Here is a 19,117-nt window from a genome sequence, read left to right as displayed (position 1 = left end):
CAGCCAGGGAGGCTCTGACACACTCTTGTGGTTTGAATAAAGCCTCCAAACACCAGATCTGATGAATCTAAAGCACAATTCATCTACTGCCTGATTTTCACAGAGGTGCCTGGGTCTCGGAGGGAGAAGGCCTCCTGTGTTTCAAAGGAGGATTTGTCCTTCTAGGCAGTGTGAAGTGTTCTGCTAACCACGAGCCTTGCTGCTGTGTCCGAGTCAGACCCACATACCTGTATCTCCTCCTCATACATCTTCATACTCAAATCACTCTTGGTCCTTGATCTGCGTCCCAGAAACGTGGTTGACATTTGCTGAGGAAGAGGTGAAAACAAAAACAACATTCATCAGTCACCGGGCAGTTCACGGGAGCAGCCCTGGAGCTTCAGGCACCCCTCGTGCAGACACCTATCATCTACTGGTGAGCCTGGGCTATTCTGGGCTCTTCCCACTGTCGGCAGAGGAAAAGAGCTGCAGACGACCAGAGAGCTGAATTCTGACTTAGTCTCTGCCCACAGGAGTCACCTGAACAGCCGTGAGAAACAAAACAACCCCAGGTCTGACATTGTGCTGTACTCTATTGCAAGGCTGAGGGCAACATCCCCCTGTGGTTGATTGTCTTGAAAACTGTTTCTGATCAGTACTGTCATCACCATCACCACCATCACTATTCTGAACTTCACCTGCGTGAACAAGAGCTCAACTTTTAACCACCAAGCCAACCAAAGCAAATCAAGGTCCGCTAAGGGACTGGAGCACTTGCACTTGGCAGTGCAGACGCAGGAACGCAATGGCTATTATTAAAACAATCGTTTAAGCTCCTCCCAGATGCACAAGCTAACAGATCTCCGAGACAAGAGCAAATAGCCAGGTCAGCTCATTTTTCCTGTTCTGGGATGAAAACGTAAGCAGTGCCGCAGAGAAAAGGACAGCTGCTCTCTGGAATCAATACGAACGTATTGCTGCGTAATGCTTCAGGACTGCCTGGGCCTAAGTGTGTGATGGCACAGAGAGAGGGGCAGGAGAATTACAAGGCACTGGCTTCCCTGGAGAAAAGTAAATGGGCTTTTTCCAGTCAGTTTCCCTCTAGAAGACGGCAAAAAAGTATTTGTGGCCCTGGTGCACCTCCCTCCCCTGAAGCAGAGAATCTGCAGCGAGTTTCCTCTTACCCCATACTTGTCCATCTGCAAAACGATTTTCTGCAGCTGAGCAGTTTCAGGGGCAGCTGAACTCCGCTTGTACAGCTCAATTATCCCGACCACTTCCTCCTTGGAGATCTCCTTCTCCAGCACAATGCCGTTGTCTTCTGCACAGGCAAGAAAAAGAAACAGGAAGAAAAGTTATCTTCACTGGAATACGTATGTCCTTGTCCCCCAACAGGGCAGGGAAGAAAAAACAACGGTGTGTAGGGCCAGCAGGCATCTCTCAGCTTTTAAAACATCAAGTTCCTCAGTACCTTAAAGTCTTGTCACTCTTTGCTCACCTGCAAGTTAACTAGCAGAACAAATAATCACACACTAATTGCTGCCTTTTGGCCTTCAGCTGCCCAACACAGCTTGAGATAAGTGCTAACAAACACCTTTCACTGCACCATGCAGAATGGGAGCAGGAGGGATCGCAATGAAAAGTGTTCTGCAGCTAACAATGCCTGGCTCACACTGGCCTGTGCCACACATTTGGATCTTCTGGCACCTAAGGAAGACGAGGGGTGAATCAAAGCCCCTCCTGTGGCTGGGGCCACCACTATCTCTTTCTACAGGGAAGATTCCCTGGCATTAAATGTATGAAAGTGCAGTAGCTGTAGCTTCTCCCTGCAGAAAACTGTAAAGAATTATTAAGACTAGTCTGCATAAAGACTGAATAGAAAAGTCTGGGTGTAGATCACCTAAAGGAACAGCAGGAGAAGGACTGTAAGAGATTAATGTGTTTATGGCCCCTAGATTAGCAGGTCACGAAGTTACATGCAGCTTCAGCCGCCCAGCTCAGGAGACAAAGGACAGTGAGGAAACACGGTGACTCAGAGAGGTGTGATGGGATGGAGAGCCCAGTCACAGTCAGCTCTTAAAGGGCACAAAAAGGCACGTCCAAAACCAGCACGTGGTCACCACTGGGAGATGCGGAAAGGACTGGATAGGCAGCATCCTTTTTCTCCGTGTCATGGCAAGGAATGCTGTTAAATTACCTTTTTCTTGGTGCCCAAAAGCTGGATGAACCACTTAGAGACACATCCTGGTGCGGGCGTGTATGAGTGCAAGGGAGAGGAATTGATTTTAAAAGGAGGAAGAAAAAAAATCACCTTTCTTTCCGTAAGGTCTGAAGATTGAGCATTGCTACGTTATTGCTGTAAGGTTTCCTACATTTCTTCCACAAAATGTGCATAGACTTACTATCTGTTTGAAACAGCTCAAGTAGCTGAAGTTCACACAAACACACACACACACACACACATATACACACACACACATATATATATGTAAGTATGTATAAATACATGGTAGGGCGGGGTGGGGGAAATGAGGGCAGAACTGGAAGGCCAGACAGATATCACACAAAAGCATAAGAATGATTTTAGGAAGTCAGGCTAAAAAAAGAAAAAAAAATGCAATCCTATCCCATTCTCTCCTAACAAGTCAGAGAGAGGAAACACGATGTTGTGGGTCGGCCAGTCCTTGGTTCTGACCTTCTGAGTCTTGGTTCTTCCGTGTGTAGTTCATGCGGAAGACAAAAGCCTCCAGAATAAATGCCACGATGATGGTCATCACCACCTGGGAGAGGACACAACAGAAGAAAAAGATCAGGAGGCTGCTGCTGGGGCGTTCTGCCCCCCCAGTTCAACAGGAAGCTGAGCGTTTGGGCTGTGCTTCAGCTCCTGGTGCTCCAAGCTCCTCTGTCCCAGTTCACACATCTACCTGCATGTCAGCTGGTGGCAGTGAACCACAAAGGGGACAGAAAAAGACTCCGTTGCCCCAGTCCTTACCCTGAGGCCCAGATTTGTGTAGCACCAGCTGTGTCAATGCCCACAAATTCAACTTTCTGCAAGTGAGGTAGACTCAAATGTTTTCGGAAGACGTTACGTAGAGGAGCAAAGCTGTCCTCATTTAGGGAAAGAAGTTCCCTCTGGAACACAGTAAAAGCTGTCTCCCTTCCCCATTCCCCCAATTTCACACACAAAGCATCTCCAGACACCTACCATGGTCACAATATAGAAGATCATGAAGTAAAGGCGGCTCCAGTGAGTGGTTTGAGATGTCACCCCTTCCTAGAGGAGATAGGGGAAAAAGTCACTAGTGCACACAACAAGAACGCTTGCCAACAGACACAAAGCAGCATCAGAACTCTCCATCTCAAATTCATGGCTCCACAGCTAGCCCCAGGGACTGCCTGCACAACACTCAGTGCTCCAGCTGGTTCTTGCAGCTAACCTGCCTCTAAAGGTAAAAAGCTATGCTCCTACATGCAAGCACACGGAGCATTTAAGGCCTCTGGCTGTATGAACCGTTGCTGCTAAGAGAACACAGCCTGGACAGCATGGTGATAAGCTGGAATACAGCGTGACTTCATTTGTCCAGATTGTGAAACCCAGCCTGAAGGCTGGTCAAGTTCGACAAGAAAACATGCCTGGTAGCATGTCACAGAGGTCAAATATCACCCCGTGATCAAGAGCAACAAACACCTAACAACAGCAGGTGACTAATGCTGCCCTCTCCAAACGCCAGGGGAAGAGAGCAGTGATAATATGAAAAGATCTAGCTCATCTGGCAAGAGCCTGTGCTGCTTGGGCAGGCGAGGTAGCTGAGGTTTACTTACCATGATGATGTACCAGTCATTGACAACCGTCAACTCAAACAGGGTGACTGCAGAAAAAATAAAAACAACTGCTTTATCCAATCTCGCTTGTTTTAGAATGAATTTTAGACAAGGTATTTGACAGACAAAACAGAGGCAAGACGGCAAGTTCCAATACAGGCAGCAAATCCAGATGCAGAACGCAGGCCCTCATCACTGCAAGCACTTTGGCATCTTCCCACTTACAACAAAGGGGATTAGACCCACAGAACCAGGAGCATGGCTTAATCTTTATTTCTTAAGAATCAGAAACAGACCTAACCCTTTCCACAACAGAGCACGGAGATCTCTGAAATCCCCAGGAGATAAGCACCTCTGCTCGTGCGTTAAGAAAAGTCATGAAGAATAACCATATTCAAATCAATCTCCACCAGTGGATTTAAAGAAACGTATTAGCATTACTGCTGGCTCTTCGGAAGAGTAGTAACCTAAAGACCTCCTTAAACATCTCTGGAAGCCTGGTCTGATTACCAGTCAAAACAGATTTGCTTGCTTCACACTGTCTTTTAAGAGACGTCTGCTTGCTTTGCAATAAAGTCAAGACACAATGACTCAGCTGACATTGTCCAAAAAAGGAAGAGAAGGATATTGAGTGCCTGAAATGCACTAGGACATCTCTCTGTAAGAGCCCAAGGCACTGCAGTCCTGCCACCCAGCTCTGCAGGGACACAGATGCACTAAGGTAGAATCTTTGCTATGGACAAAGCTGCCCTTACCAAAGCTGTTCAGAATGTTGTCGAAGTTGTTGAGATAGTAATAGCCTTCTTCCACAACCGTCTTGTTGCCAACCGTGTGGTTCACCCAGCGGTAGGAATCTGCAACAGTGCTTGTGCTGGTTGGAGAAAGCAGGACAAAGAATGAGAAGAGAAGACGGAAAAAAAATCTCAGGATAATAAATACCAAAACACTTAGACGGTGTTGAATTGGGTGGTAGTTTCCACCTCTTGGCCAACACTTGCCTCTTTCTTTGAGAGACAGCCTCTCTCCTTCACAGCTCAGCACAAGCCCAGGGTGTCTTGGTAATCATTCAGGAAACGTTAGACCAGAGAAACTGAACGTCTTACTCAGACTCCTTGGCTCACAGCCTTAAAGCCTGGTGTTTCCAAGTGGTCTGCCATCATTTAAGCAGCAAAGGGCACAGAACATTTCAGCTTCCAAGACCAGGTGAATTTATCTTGTAGAAAGTGAGGTCTAAATATGTAACACATCTGGCACAGCAACTCTGGTGTCACGTAGATGAAAATCTCTATTTTACTCTAGAGCAGATGTTTACAAGAGTTCCCAGCTACAATACCTGGAAAAAATTCTACCAGTGCAACCACCTGAGGTGAACTACAGATCTCAAAGAAAGCAGCTAAATCTTCCACAGAAATCTCTCCCTTTCCAAGTGCAGCGTGAAAGTAATTTCATCCAATCTTACCTAGAGAAGCGTAGCATCTCCCCTAAATTTTCCCAGTGTGTTGCTTTGGCTTCAGAGCCCCATTCAGACCCATTATTCTCTAGTCCCTTCTTCAGCTGGGGATATAACTGCACTACTACTGGCTTTGCACCAAACCCACTGCGGGGGGACGGATTTGCAGTACTCACTTGCAGCAGTTCGGGTAGACCACACCAGCAAAGAATTCCATGCCAACGATGGCAAAGCAGTAGTAGAAGATCAGCAGGGTTAAACCTAGGCTGGAGGCAAAAACCACGAAGAGCAACTCTTCAGTAACACAGTAGTAAGGGAGGAAAAACACGGTCACAGGCTAGTTACTCTGGAGGAAATTTCTAAGAGATGGGAAGCAGCACTGAAACCCCCAGACCACCCTCTGCCAGCACTGCCCTGCAGTTCTTTGTGCTTTCATTCATGAAGTCCTTGGACAAGGAGCTTGCCACTCACTGAAGAGAGAGAGATGTTCTAAGAAACTAGAGAACAGCCCGGATTTCCTCCCAGTTTGTATTCAGCTATGCAAACTTCTCTCCACAGTTTTTCTAACAAAAAACAAACCACAACACGCTGGTTCTGCCCTCTCCACGTCCTTGGATGCAGGGACAGCATCAAGGACAAGGCTCTCTAGCTAACACTCGACCACCACGCTCCTTCCAATGCCCTACCATTTAACAATAATGCTCTAGAGTGGCTGTGCTAAAGACAGTGAGACAGCTGGGGCTGAGCATATTTGTGCCAATGTTCCTCCCACACAGGTCTCCCCTCTCAGCAAAAGCTGGGGGAGAAAAACTAAACAACATCAACTCTTAGTCATCCTCCTAACACAAAAAAAAAAAAGTAGGCATCCCAGGAGGGTTTCTTGCTGCTCCAAAAAATGGGAAGGTTACCAGCACACTGCGGCCTCAGCAGCACATCAAGCAACAATCAATCGACAGGTCTGAGCACAAACACCCTTAGAAGGTTTGGCAGGTCCTCATCGTGATCCCAGCCCTAGACACTAACCTTTGGACAGCAGCAGGCAGAGAGGGGGCAAAGAGAGTAAGTCAGTACCTGGCCATCCTGGGGAACAACTCAAACATGGTGTCCAGGACATTCCTGTAGCGTTTCTTCAATTTAAAGAGCCTGAAAGGAGAAGCCAGAAAAGTTAACCTATGCACTGAAAGCTGTTGGGAATAGTTAAAACGAGTATCACAGTTCTCTGTATCTCCCAGGTTAATGATCAGGTAAGGTTTCCTGACACTAAATCCACACAATCTGCACCAGTTCAAGTGGTCTCTGTTCATCTGACAATGTCCTGTTGCTTCATCTGGATGTTTATGGCACATCCAAGTAAGCGTTTACAGGATTAAGGAATCTTAGGGAAAGGCCCACATCTGCTTACGCAGCGTGAAGCATAAATAGCTTTTTTTTTTTTTTATAAAAAAGTTGTAAGAGCCCAAACTAGTCCTATGCACAGGGTTAGGATTCATCACTCTTTTCCCTAGACACAAGCTTTTCTGTGTTTACCCCACAACCCAGTAAAAATTGATGAAAGAAAAAACACATTGTGCCTGCTAATTTCAGATTTGGCAAATCCCTTGGCCTTCACAGAGCAGCACAGTTGCCAAACACAGGTTTTCTGTTGCTCCTCTGCCAAAGCATTTCCACCCTCCCACCCCCCCGCCTTCGAGTGTCATGAAGTGTTGTTTAAATCCTCACTGAAGAGCTAAACTACATTAGCTTGCCTTTAATAAAACAATATTTCGCTTCTCAAATGCCTTCCATGGCTCTCAGATCCATCTGTCAAGGAGAATGTATCTCCGTAACAGCTCAAAAAGAGAAGGTTAATCAGACCCATCTCACTGAGCTGCAGAGAGGTTACAGGCCCCAGCCTTGCTTAAAGGGTGAGATACAGCTGAGCAGGGGTGTACTTCACCCTAGAAAACAGTATCCTTTGAAAACTGTAATTTCTGGTAATTCAGTAGAAATTATTAAACTGGCTGAGACTGCCTCACCCCGACAGAAGAGCTTTTCTCTGAACAGCATCAGACAATTTAGAGGAGGTGTAAGAACCCCACGAAGGCAGACATAGGATAATCTGTCCCTGGTAAATCCCTTGATCTCTATTAGAGATCAGCTTAAGCTCCAAAGCACGGGGTTTCATATCCCATCCCAAGATTTTATCTTGGGTTTTGATAGTGCTGGCTAATCTCATTACCCTACAATTCCTGGTCGTGCCATGGTCATGTACCCACAGAGCAATCCTTGCCCCCTCCTGGTAAGGAGCTCAGTGCCCAGCTGGACCGATGGCAAACAAACCTGGTTGTTTTCTTCCCCACCTGCTCTCCGCGCTCCCTGCACAGCCTCCCCGCCTCACCTCAGCAGCTGGAGAGGTCGCAGGACCACGATGAAGTAGAACGGCTCCATGTTAAACGCCAGCGCCATCAGCCCCAGGAATGCAAACAGGGTGACTGAGAAGTCAAAGCTGGAAATAAAAAGAGGAAAAAAAAAAGGAATCAGTGATATATCACTAATATTTCAGCAGAGAAGAGGTACTCGGGGCCACTCCAGCCTGACTGGATGCACAAGGCCAAGCCCAGAAGCTTCACCCACAGGCCTAAGAACTCATCTCAGCAGCCAGCCTTTCCAACATTTCAGTTTTCATCACCTCTCGGAGTGTCAGCGCACACTTACAGATTCCAGCCTGAAGACAGGTACTCGACAGGCCCCAGCCCAGTGGTTTTCAGGAGCAGCTCCACGCCATAGACTGTAAAACGAGATGAGAGCCATGAACAGAAATAAGCAGCATCACAAGGAGGGCTTGTGCAAAGGCTCGCCCTCTGCATAAGATGCATGGTCCTTTGAGTACAGGACCTGAATCTTGGTGAGATGCCAAAGGCAACATTTTCCCTCAAAACCAACACATTTTCCTGTATTCAAGGTGAATTCTCTTCAGGGCACTCTACAAAGCAGTTACTTGGCTAACGAGCTGTACATGTTCAGACACAAGCTCCCATACAAAAGGCCAGAGAGCTGTGCAGTAAATTCAGGCCTGCCTGGGTATTTCCTTTATCTCAGGGGAACACATCCAGCACCCATCCCATAGCCTAGGCCTGACCTGCAGGGACAGATCCTTTCAAAGAGGAGCCATCTACTGCCCTCCCTGTCCTGGCAGTGCTCTGTAGGTGTGCATGTTAAAAACCTGAACAAAATAAACAATACCACAAAGGCACCCCTGGCTGCAGCAGCTCAGGGAGCTGTGGAGCAGTGCAGCAGCGCTCACGTGGGTCTGTGTGTATGCTGACAATCCCTGCCAGGCACAGCACCGTTCTAGATGGAGTCCGTACACCTGTTTTTACTTCAAACTGAACAATCTTCTGGGAACAGAGCTGCCTATTCCCTTCCCAACTCAGTATGAAATGAGACTGCTTTGTTGGGTGGCACCTGCTTACTTGTGAGGAAGACTATGTAGCTCCACGGGACGTTTCTGGAGAAGAAATTCCCTCCTGCAAGACACAAGAAGAACTTCTTCTAGCCTCCCCTTCATTCAGTCACCCAGCATCATAGTCAAGACAGCAAGCTGCAATGTTTCCTACCTTGCAGCATGAAGGTTTCAACAAGAATCCAAATTCCATTCACAGCCACCACAGTATCTGGAAAACAAAGTAAAAATCCACTGCAAAACCACTCCTAGATCAGAGGACCACTACTTCCTAGGCTAACAAAAAAGTACAATGTAGGACGAGCAGCAGTGTTTCCAATTCAGCTACCAAACTGAACCTGTAACTTGGAAGAGTCACAACTTTCTACTCAGGCTTTTCCCAGGCTGTTAAACGGATGCACTACTGCTGTCTTCTAAAGCAAACAGAACTAAAACAATGACCAGAATCATGCTCAGTCATTTGTTCACCAAGAATTATTTTACACACAAGTAATAACATGGCAAAATATTTCAGCTTCATCCTAGTTCTGGAACAAGATCTTGAGAACCAGTAGGTCCTCAACAATGCAAAGCCCCCGTCAGCTTGGATCTATTGCTGCTCAACAGTGTTCAAATCTCAAGAGCTGAAGGTGCAGGATTTAACCTTTTCATTCAGATGTCCTCGTCTCCTCTCTTCTCTCTAGCTTAGCACCCTAATTTATAGAAATCTGTCTCCTCCGATGTTCAAAAAACTCTAAATTACTGAGAAGGAAGAGACCGTGTAGAACATAACAAGGAGCACCACAAGTAAGCGCCCTTCTTCCCCAAGAGAAGCAGAGCACAGCATCGTTCTCCCAGGCAGAGCAGTTGCCAAGCAATCCCTCCAGCAGCAACAATGCTCACACCCTCTCAAGTGCACAAAGAAGAAGAAGGCTGCCTGGCAAGGCAGTTCCTTATCCAGCATCCTTCGGCTGCAAGATAAAAACCTCAAGGCTTGTGAAAGCTAACCGCCAACGTATCCCAACACAGTGAGTCGATCACTACACAGTCAGCCCACAAGTAGGTTATGAAGTAGTGAACCAACGAGCCTCTGCAGGAGACTCAACACAGCAAGAGCTGCAGCAGCAGTCAGTGTGAGCACGCTTTCCCTCCCCCTCCACCCAAATTCCATATTTTGTAGAGGAACCATAGCTCAGACCAAAGACCAGACCCCACCGTGCTATATCCTTGGAGGGCCGAGCACAGACAGTGCCCCTGACCCAGGAGACCGAGGGAGCGTGGCAGAGAGAGAGTTTGTTGCTGCTACTTACACATGGTGTACTGGAACACGCGGGAATTCACGAGGATGTTGATGCCTGCATGAAGGAAAGTACGACAAAACGAATGTTAAAGCGGTCCTCCGTACCTCGCACACAGCTTCCTCTGTCCTCTCCGTGGAGATGTTTTTCACATCAGTCCTCAGCACAGAAGCTACGCAGATCAGTAGATCGGAAGCTTTTACTTCTTGGGACCAAGGTGAAATTTGGTTTAGAATTTTAGAGGCAATGACCTCGCTATCCTTAACCATCTAGATGTCTCCCCCTGCCTCTATGCACTAGTTTTGTGATGTGGACAGAGGTAAAAACAGCTGGCAAAGCACTGCCCACGTTTGGAACAACACACACTGTCAGGGAGGGCTGAGTGCGTTAGAAGAGATCCACAGGGCTCCTACGGCAGCTGTGTGTTTGGATCAGGATGCTGCTAACTGCTTCCCACCAGCATACCTGTGACTTTGGTTTTGGTGTTCTTATTTCTGAGTGGCTACATTCAATCAGGAAACCTGGGACACGGGAGATGTCACATTTGCAAGGCAGACTGCACTGATGGCTATTTCACATCTCCTTCCCCCTCCTTAGCAGCTGCACTTGATCTGTACGAGCGCTGCAACTTCATATCGGGACCAGGAAGCCCAGTGGCTTCTTTGCAAACAAATCCTGCTCCACAGTCACTGCCTGGAACATGGAGAAACAAACCCATACAAACCCTGCTGGATTCAGCACGCATACATCACAGCTAGCCTCGGGGCTGAAAAAGGAATACAGCCCTCCCTGACCTCAGGGTCTGGTTCAGCAGAGAGCTTCTGCTAAGAGGTGTCTTACACTCTGAGGAAGCTGGGGTTCGGGTCAGAGCACAGGGAGTATGTACAGAAATCTCCCTTGGAGGCTCTGAATACAGAGTTGGTTAGTAGGCCTCCCCTCAAGCTGTTTGCCTTGGACATTTCAGCACAGGTACATCAGAAGTCCCTTCAGAGAGCCTTGTCTTTATAGAGAAAAGCTTTTCTTTAGTTGAATACACGCTGTCATTAAACCCCAACCTGTACCTTTAAAAATAAGGAAAGCTGTCCGGGGAAGGTCATCAAACCAGTGCTCGCGATTTCGTTTTGCCTGGAAGCAGAACAGCCACAATCAAAAGAAGTCAAAGCTATATTCATCCAAAAAAATACAGCGATTGAGACCCACCTTATTCCCATCACCTGCTTTTAGACTGCTTTTGTTTCTCACCCACCTTCTCTTTGACCACTGCCCTCCTTTGCTCTCCCTCCCCGACACACTTCCCCTGTTCTCCACCCAATTAATACTCACCTTCCATTTTAAGCCAACAACTTCATAGAAATTGTAAAAATCCTTTAGACTGCAAAACAGAAAGAAGCATCTGATCAGAGCCTTGGAGCTGATTACATCCTTAAGCGTCCTTGCCAGGCACCATCAGCAGAAAGTCCCTGGAAATTATTAACTCCTTATTAGAGCTGCAGCCACTGCTGGTAAGTCAACACTGACCTCTTCTTGGTGTGGCCAGAGGTTGCTGACTGACAGTAACCAGAGCTGCATGCTTTTAGGTGTCTGAAAGCACAGATGCTGGAATTCTCAGGCTCTTACCAGTGTCATTAAGTGCCTACATTTAAGAATTCAGTCCTTCTCCTCATGCCATTTTCAGCATGTCTCCGTGGCACTTGACTTGAAGGAGAAGCATCAGCACCAGTTTCATGGGAAACGTTCGCTCTGAGCCTGTCTGTGGCCAGAACAAATTAAAAGAACAAGCAGGTCTCCTGCTCTAATTCCCTTTACTTCCATGCTGGCTCGAGTTAGCTGCACCCACCCACCAGAATGGTAATTCTCTGCCTCATAACGCAGAGGATGACAGTCCTGAAAGCACCAGCAGAACCAGATTTTAATTAACAAAACCCTAGGGGACACAGCCAGCTGCTGGAATAACAAAAACTTGTTAAGCTGCGAGGCTGCACTGTGTGAAGAAATGCTCCTTGCAGGCTCTAATGCTGCTCCTCAATTTCCCACTCCTCTGTTCTGGCAGGGAAAGTGGGAAACAGAGGATGCCTGGCGACTGCCAGCAGAGCACTGTATCCACAAGAGGGCATGCAGGAACTCCATCACCTCTGCAGAAAAACCCTCAATTCTCAGGGTACCTACCTCTCCAAGCTTCCTAATTCCCCAACAGAAATCTTTTCAGACACATAACTCTATTCCCACACTCCAGACCAGTTTCCTTCCATAAACTCAGCCATCCTCTCTGAGAGATAGCTTCAGAGTGTAAAGCAACATCCCTGCTCAGGGCACAGCAGTGAGACCATCCTACCTGAGTAATGGAGTATTACTTTGATTCAGTGCTTTGAACGTGAGATACCGCTCTCGGGTGCACATCCGAGGCTTGTAAAACCGCAACAGCCCTTCAAAATGCTTGAAGGAAATTCCAGACGGCCTCTAGAAAAAAAAGGAAATGTCATGAGCAGGGACATCAGACAGAAACATGTACACACTCAAATATTTAACTCTCACTCTGAATTTGTTTTAAGCAGGATTTTTACATTACCTTAAGATGCCATTATAACTAAGCCTGAAAAATACCCTAAACCCTTGCTTTAAAATACTGCCTTTATGCCAGAACACAGAGATCAGAAAGCTCTCCTGGCAAATCAGACCCTCGAACAAATGCAGAGCTGTTCTGTGCTGCCCCACCCTGTGAAAACTGTCCAGCCAGACATCCCAAGCAGAGTTCAACTACTGTCTTTGAGAGGACAGTAGATATTCTAACTAGCTATATCACTGGCATGATTTTCAGACTATAAGCTCTTCCTCAGAAAGTGCTAATATAACAAATGTGCCCTAACCATGAACCAATTTACTAGAGGAAAGTTAGTTATTCTTGGGCCTTATTTCTCTTCTTGCTCCATAAGTTAACCAAGAAATCAACCCTGTCCCCCAGTGCTTTGTCCCTTAAAGCACTGTTTGTAGATGAATTAATTCTGTCTCCATCATTTATTCCTGCAGTATCTAGCAACTGAACTGTCCCTTCGCATGCATAACCCACCCCTCCTCTAAGAACTGGTGCTCAAGAAGCAAGTACTCAAGTGACCCACGCTGGAGGTGGGAAATCAAGGAGAAATCAATGACCACGTGCACTCCAGGACAAGCTTCCCTCATTTATCAAGGCACTTCCATGGTCTCACATTGGGGCTGAAATTCAGGCTACTTTTTCCTCCAGAAAGAGATTAAAAACTAGTTGGACAAATAAAAAAAGGTAGTCCTTGGTGATTATGATCTCAGCTCCCGTCCCAGCACACCCCAGGCTGTTCTGAGAGTCCCCGCAGGGCACGGTACCTGTTTGGTGATGAGCAAGCGGTAGGCGTGCTGTATGGCCGTGCGCTTGTGCAGCAGCAAAGACTTAAACTTCCTCTTCTCAATGTCATTGAACGTGTCGAACACCACAGCAAGAAGCTACGGAAAGAAGAGATGAGAGAAAATCAAGTTTTGATCCATATTCTGTGCAGCTACCTGAGCAAAAGCTCCTCAAAGAGGCAGGAACATTCAGTCCAGAGAGGCAAGGAGAGGCGTTGCTGCAAGAGGAATCTTCCTGCTGAAGCAGAACAGAGGTAGTGAGGGCTCACCGACCATAAGGATGAAAAAAAAAAAAGATCAGGAAGCACACTGCACACACATTGATCCACTTTTTTTGTTTTGAAGAGGCCCAGATATTTCTGGTCTCCTAACAACAGTGGTTTTCAGAGGTAAGGCTAAACCCCACTTATGCTAACAGAAAATAGTATCAGTAAGGCTAAACCCCACTTATGCTAACAGAAAATAGTATCAAAAGATTTGCTAAAAATGCCCCAGTCTCTTTGGGAAGCAGGTTTTGAAGGCTGCTGTTTGGACTCATCCTTCCACTGGAGCTTTGGCAAGCATATCAAAACTAACCCTCCATCTAGCACAGCAGCAGTGAAATCCCAGCCCATTACAAATCACTCGCCTTGGGATGCAGAATCCCTCAGCTCCTTCAACAACCCATTTTTCACAGCCTGCATCCTCTCCTGAGCTGGTCTCAGCCCTGCTCTGGACGCTGAACGAAGCAGAGCGAGCACAGCAGCCACGCTCACACTGCAGGTATCAGCACTCTTCAAGTCCTGCCATCCTTAGCAATTCCATTCCCTTTCAAACTGATTTAAAGCATTTCAGGCAAGCCCAGATAATAAAATGCCATTTTATGATAAATAATTAAGACAGAAAAGGACAGTAAATTTTGTGCAACCAAGTATGTCACTCCAAGCATGATATTAATGTGAGAAAGGCTGAAGGATAATAATATCATTCTGTTTTCTGTGATTTAGTTCACTTCCTTGTGGTCAAACGTTAGAAGACTCCTGCCTGCAGCAAAGCTGGCATTTCTAGAATTATTCTGCCAAAGGGTCTCAGGTTATTATAGAGCACCCTTGGGAACGGGGAAGACTTGAGCAATGAACTCCAAATTCAGGCAGAGGGAAGTCAAGTGCTTCAGCAGGGCACTCACCAAGTTCATGATGAAGTACAGCTCAATGGAGAGGTACACTATGAAGAAGACACAGGACCAAGGGTTCCGGGCATAAGATGGCATCATCACGTCAGGGAAACTGCATCCAAAAGACACAAGTTTAAGTGCCCCAATAGGTCATGCTACGCTTCCCACTATGTAGGCAAAAGCACAAGACACAGATGTGTGCACCCAGATCCATGGACCTACACGTTTCTGCAAGACCCGTGGCTTCTCATGACACTAGCAACAAGCAGCAAGAACACTGAGGCATGATAAAAGGAAAAGAAAGAACATTTCCTGCACATCCCAAAAATCAAATGGGCCAAGGGGATTTGTAACATGGCTACGGGTTGTGCTTGTAACAATGACAGCAGTATAGCCCTGGTGCAGAAGCACTACAGCATGACACCCTAAGATTTATTCCATCCTTTGCTAATTTCCTAATCCCCAGAGCTCTCCCAGACAGCAGATCAATATTTACCCACTGTCGTTATCCCCCCTCTCCTAGATAGTGGAAGTGAAGCAGAGGAATAGGAAGTTACTTCACGACAGCAAACTGTCGGCTGACAAAGAAGCACAAACAGAAACTTTCCCTTCTTGGACCCAGGCCTAATAAAGCTGTCTCCCCCTTAATGCCCTCGCAGTGATGAAGTGTTCGAGTGGCTTAGAGATAACTCTGCATCTGAGGTCACAGCGTCCTAAAACGAAACGAAGTACCAGCTGTTCCCAGGCAGGCTAACCCAGGAAATCTCTCTCATGCAGGGGAAAGGAGTCACATTTGGAGACGGACCATTTCTGCAGAAAAAGTCTGGACTCTGCTAGATTTCTTCTGGGACAGAGGGAGAGACATCCTTTTCTAGCTCAGAACTTACTTTGAAGTGGTCAGAAGTACAAAGAGATTCACGAGACTGTTCTCTAAAGTATTGAAGTACTGAAAGAAAAAACCCCGCATGAGAAAAATGCGAGCAGAATTTCACAGTGACATTTTGTTAAAAAAATGAACATTATTTTTGATAAAACAACACTTGAATACAGGCACTTCCACAGTTCCCTGATGCCTCCTAGGAAAAGGGTACTTCAGCACCGGTCCTTTTTAAAGGTCTGAGATGGCACGTGAAGAGCTAAAACAACTGAAAGCTAACCTAAGCATTTTTGCAGTAACATTCCCAGGAAGTTATAGATTCATCACAAAAGGAACTACCGGCTGCTGGACTTAAACTGCCACTGTGTGAAACAGCCAAGCTTCCACCCAAATAACTCCCTCCTCTGGGGCCAGCAGCAGGTGGCCCATCCGCCTGAATTAAGACACCAAGAACAAGGAACGACTACCTGAAAGTTCCCTGTGGGACTTCCTCTCTTTGAAGAAGTCCCATGTGCTGCCTTCCCTGCCAGCAGGTGTTGACCCAGAGTAACACTGCCAACAGCCTCGTCAGCCTCGTCAACCACCTCATCAGCACTTTTTCCATTGCCAGCACCAGCTAACAACCATGTAGAAATAAGAACCAAGTATTGCTGTACAGACGTAGCTTAACTGGTCAAACTGGGACTCAAGCTTCAGTTCAAGGTGAAGTGATACTTACCGGATCTGAGTGGTTAGGAGAAAACAAGTAAAAACCTAGAAGAAAACGGAGAGGAGAGGTGAGAAGACACGTGGAAAAGAACAAGTCTGTTTCAATTTCAAGCAGTGGTGACTAGTGTCTGTTCTCAAAGAGCAAAGTCACACAGCAACCAGAAAGCACCATGAAGAGAGGACCTGTAAGGCCTTGTCCATACGTGATTGCTAATGTGTCTCATCAAACTAACAAACTGGAAGAGGTCAAAAGGATCTTTGCTACAAAATCAAATACCCATCTCCTAGATGTTTTATCTCCATTTAATTCTGCCTTCCTGGTGACTGCGGGTGAAGCGGGATAAGTGGAAGATCCTGGCAGGACCCTGAATCTGATCAGATTTATATTCATTGTTCATGTCTGTGCTGCTTTTGGACAACTGGTTGAGAGCATCATAAATCCATATTTCCGTAAACACAACTCACCCAGGATGGCAAAGATCACCATGAAGAAAAGCAGGAGGAGAAGAATGTCTATAAACGGTGGGAGGGACTGGAAGATCTGTCGCAGGTTTCTGAAAAAGGAGAAAACATGGATAAACCACAACTTGCATACTCTCCTCCAGGTGGGAAGGGGAAAAAGCCCAAAAGCGTGCTTTTCCTCCACCTATTCCTAGGTGTGACAGCAGAAGACCCAGCCAGCTGACCGCTCACCTTCTGACGGCGCCGCAGTAGCGGCAGTCCACCAGGAAGATGCAGCGCAGAGCTCTCGTTATGCGGACATGCGAGGTTTGGCGCACCAGCACCACGATGGCCTCGATGAACTGCACAAACAGCACGCAAGTCTGAAAAAAAAAAAAAGGGGGGGGGGGGTTAATGAGAGGCACAGCTGCGGTCTCCTTCGGGAAAGGCAAAGCTCTCACCAATCACCCATTTATTTGCGTCTCCCAGAGCTTAGGAACCTCACACGAACCACTTGGCCTTGGGACACGTGGCTAAGTGGTGCTGCTACAGCAAGCCCAGCAGTTACTGCGGTTCTCTGGTTCTCAGAGGTGCTGAGGGAGAAAACAAAGACGACCAGAGGGACAGCTTACCTTCACCATCGTCCTCTTGTGCCTAATGAAGGTGTGGAAGCCCAGCCACCTCATCTTCATGGAGAGCTCAAAGACCACCACCATTAACGCAAACAGCTCCAGGGTTGCGTGGACCTGTTAGGGCACAAAGCTTAAACCTGGGCTTCAGCCTACAAGCACATCCCAGGCCACGCTTCCACCCCTCCTTTTTCTAGCACCTGAGTTTGACAACAGTGTGAGCACAGCTCTGGGGCACATGGGGAAACCCAAAGCCGCTCTTAAAGCTAGCATGGCACTCTGCTTTCAAAGTCTGTACATTTATTGCTTTGTACTTCTGGTAAAGCTGGTAGAATATTCCTCTAGTCAGCATCAGCCCAGCATTTCCTAGTAAGCCACACAGCTTTTGGACTTAAAGACATAAAAAATGTATTCATACATTTGAAACAAAAGGGCAAGACACCAGCAACTCAAGCAGAAATGCTTTTTAAAAGTTTGGGACTGCAATTTTTTATTTATTTTTTATTTTTTAAGTGAAATGCAGGAAGGAGAGCTGCTGGGCAGACTGAATTTACACGGAGAAGAGTTTTCTCTTGAAACAGGAGTTCTGGACAACCACAGAGAGTGTCCTGATCAAGCTCAGGAACAGAACAGCAACTTCTGGCAGTGCTGATGGACCTCTTCTCTGCTGGAAGATGCAAAACTGGACTACGAAAACGCTATTTTTTTATGACCTCAGCATTAGTCATAGCTCAAAACCCAAATGCATTTAAGGAGCCCTGACTCATTTTGAGGAACGCTTTAACCCAAAGGCTGTCACAAACTCTTCTGCACCCTGCACTCCCAGCTCCGAAAGCAGGTGGAGGTTCTCTCACCAGCAGCGACAGCTCCTAGCGCTGTGCCTGACAGTGGCACCTGCTGGCTGGGGACCAACAACAGGACACATGACTGTTTGTGCATCCCTTACCTAAACCCACATTCTGCAAGGGTTAGACAAAACTTCACCTCACCCAAACATGTTAAAAAAAGTCCTCAAGACAGCAAGAGGACGGGATACAAGGTTTAGCAAACTGGTTCTCAGCTAGGGCCAGGTGTGTTCTAGGAAGCAGTGGTGCCACTGGGATAACAAACAGCAGCAACACGACAAGGACTGTAAAACCACCCTGTGAAAGCACACAGATTTCGGAGCTATCTCAAGAAAAAGCAAAAGCCACACTTTTCTCCACAGTTACAAAATTTAAGACCTGCACAGACTAGATAACGCAACTGTGTCACTTTCACAGTTGGTCTATGCACATCAGGTTAAAAAAAAAACAACAAAAAGGATGTTTTGCTGGCTGGCATATCTGCTGTCAACCCATTTAGAGAACAAGCCAGATGGGTTTTTTCCTGCTACTGCTACCTCCTTCCTTTATGTCTGACTTTTTTCCTCCTACCCACCCCTGCAAAACAAGCAAACTTCTTTATTATGCCCCAAAGTACTTACGAAGATGCCAAGGCGGAGCATAGGAACAGCTGGCGCCTCGCACAGAGACAGCAACAGGAGCAGCAGTGCCGTGCTCAGCTCCATCAGGTAGAAAAGGTGATTGTGTGCAAAGAGGTAGGCAGCAAGTGCTTTGGCATTTTTGGGGTGAGTGAAGAACTTGTCGTTGTTTTCTCCTTCCTAGAGCAGAAGGAATAATAAGGAGAACAGCATTAGTGACTGTCAGTTCTGTACCTGAGTTTTCCACCCAACGAACAGACTTTTATAAGGACGGGATACAATTCCCAATGGGCTGTTCCCACCTCACAGCCTGACATTCATCTGGTTATTGAGGAATGAACTCCACACGCATGGGGCATCCCCTTCTGTTTGTCAGCACATTTCAGTAATGAACTCATTAATATCCACCAGCCCCTGCTTCAGAAGCCCTTGAGGTTTTCCAAAACGAGGAAGAGCCTTGAAGGAGTTTACAAAGGCAGGAGGAATCTTCAGTCGACATCCCAGC

At 46.8% G+C, this 19,117-nt stretch overlaps 1 protein-coding gene across 6 annotated transcripts in view; it reads right to left on the bottom strand.

Annotated features, from left to right (window-relative positions):
* The window catches only part of TPCN1 (two pore segment channel 1), a 42,715-nt gene that overhangs the window by 3,445 nt on the left and 20,153 nt on the right, over positions 1 to 19,117 (bottom strand). For all 6 annotated transcript variants that reach the window (XM_066978914.1, XM_066978913.1, XM_066978912.1 and 3 more), the window contains 24 exons: positions 18,616 to 18,792; positions 17,154 to 17,267; positions 16,774 to 16,904; positions 16,546 to 16,634; positions 16,091 to 16,125; positions 15,383 to 15,441; positions 14,508 to 14,607; positions 13,325 to 13,441; positions 12,303 to 12,427; positions 11,294 to 11,342; positions 11,032 to 11,095; positions 9,983 to 10,027; positions 8,848 to 8,904; positions 8,704 to 8,757; positions 7,946 to 8,018; positions 7,629 to 7,736; positions 6,323 to 6,394; positions 5,428 to 5,517; positions 4,557 to 4,672; positions 3,802 to 3,848; positions 3,185 to 3,253; positions 2,675 to 2,759; positions 1,164 to 1,300; positions 228 to 308 (listed from right to left, as the gene is read on the bottom strand). In XM_066978914.1, coding sequence (XP_066835015.1) covers positions 228 to 308; positions 1,164 to 1,300; positions 2,675 to 2,759; positions 3,185 to 3,253; positions 3,802 to 3,848; positions 4,557 to 4,672; positions 5,428 to 5,517; positions 6,323 to 6,394; positions 7,629 to 7,736; positions 7,946 to 8,018; positions 8,704 to 8,757; positions 8,848 to 8,904; positions 9,983 to 10,027; positions 11,032 to 11,095; positions 11,294 to 11,342; positions 12,303 to 12,427; positions 13,325 to 13,441; positions 14,508 to 14,607; positions 15,383 to 15,441; positions 16,091 to 16,125; positions 16,546 to 16,634; positions 16,774 to 16,904; positions 17,154 to 17,267; positions 18,616 to 18,792 — 2,094 coding nt within the window. The remainder of the gene's footprint in view (positions 1 to 227; positions 309 to 1,163; positions 1,301 to 2,674; positions 2,760 to 3,184; positions 3,254 to 3,801; positions 3,849 to 4,556; positions 4,673 to 5,427; positions 5,518 to 6,322; positions 6,395 to 7,628; positions 7,737 to 7,945; positions 8,019 to 8,703; positions 8,758 to 8,847; positions 8,905 to 9,982; positions 10,028 to 11,031; positions 11,096 to 11,293; positions 11,343 to 12,302; positions 12,428 to 13,324; positions 13,442 to 14,507; positions 14,608 to 15,382; positions 15,442 to 16,090; positions 16,126 to 16,545; positions 16,635 to 16,773; positions 16,905 to 17,153; positions 17,268 to 18,615; positions 18,793 to 19,117) is intronic.

Source organism: Anser cygnoides, chromosome 17 (genome assembly GCF_040182565.1).
Source record: "Anser cygnoides isolate HZ-2024a breed goose chromosome 17, Taihu_goose_T2T_genome, whole genome shotgun sequence".
Classification (NCBI taxonomy): Eukaryota; Metazoa; Chordata; class Aves; order Anseriformes; family Anatidae; genus Anser; species Anser cygnoides.
Note: the sequence above shows the minus strand (reverse complement) of the source record. Positions and strands in the feature narration are given on the sequence as shown.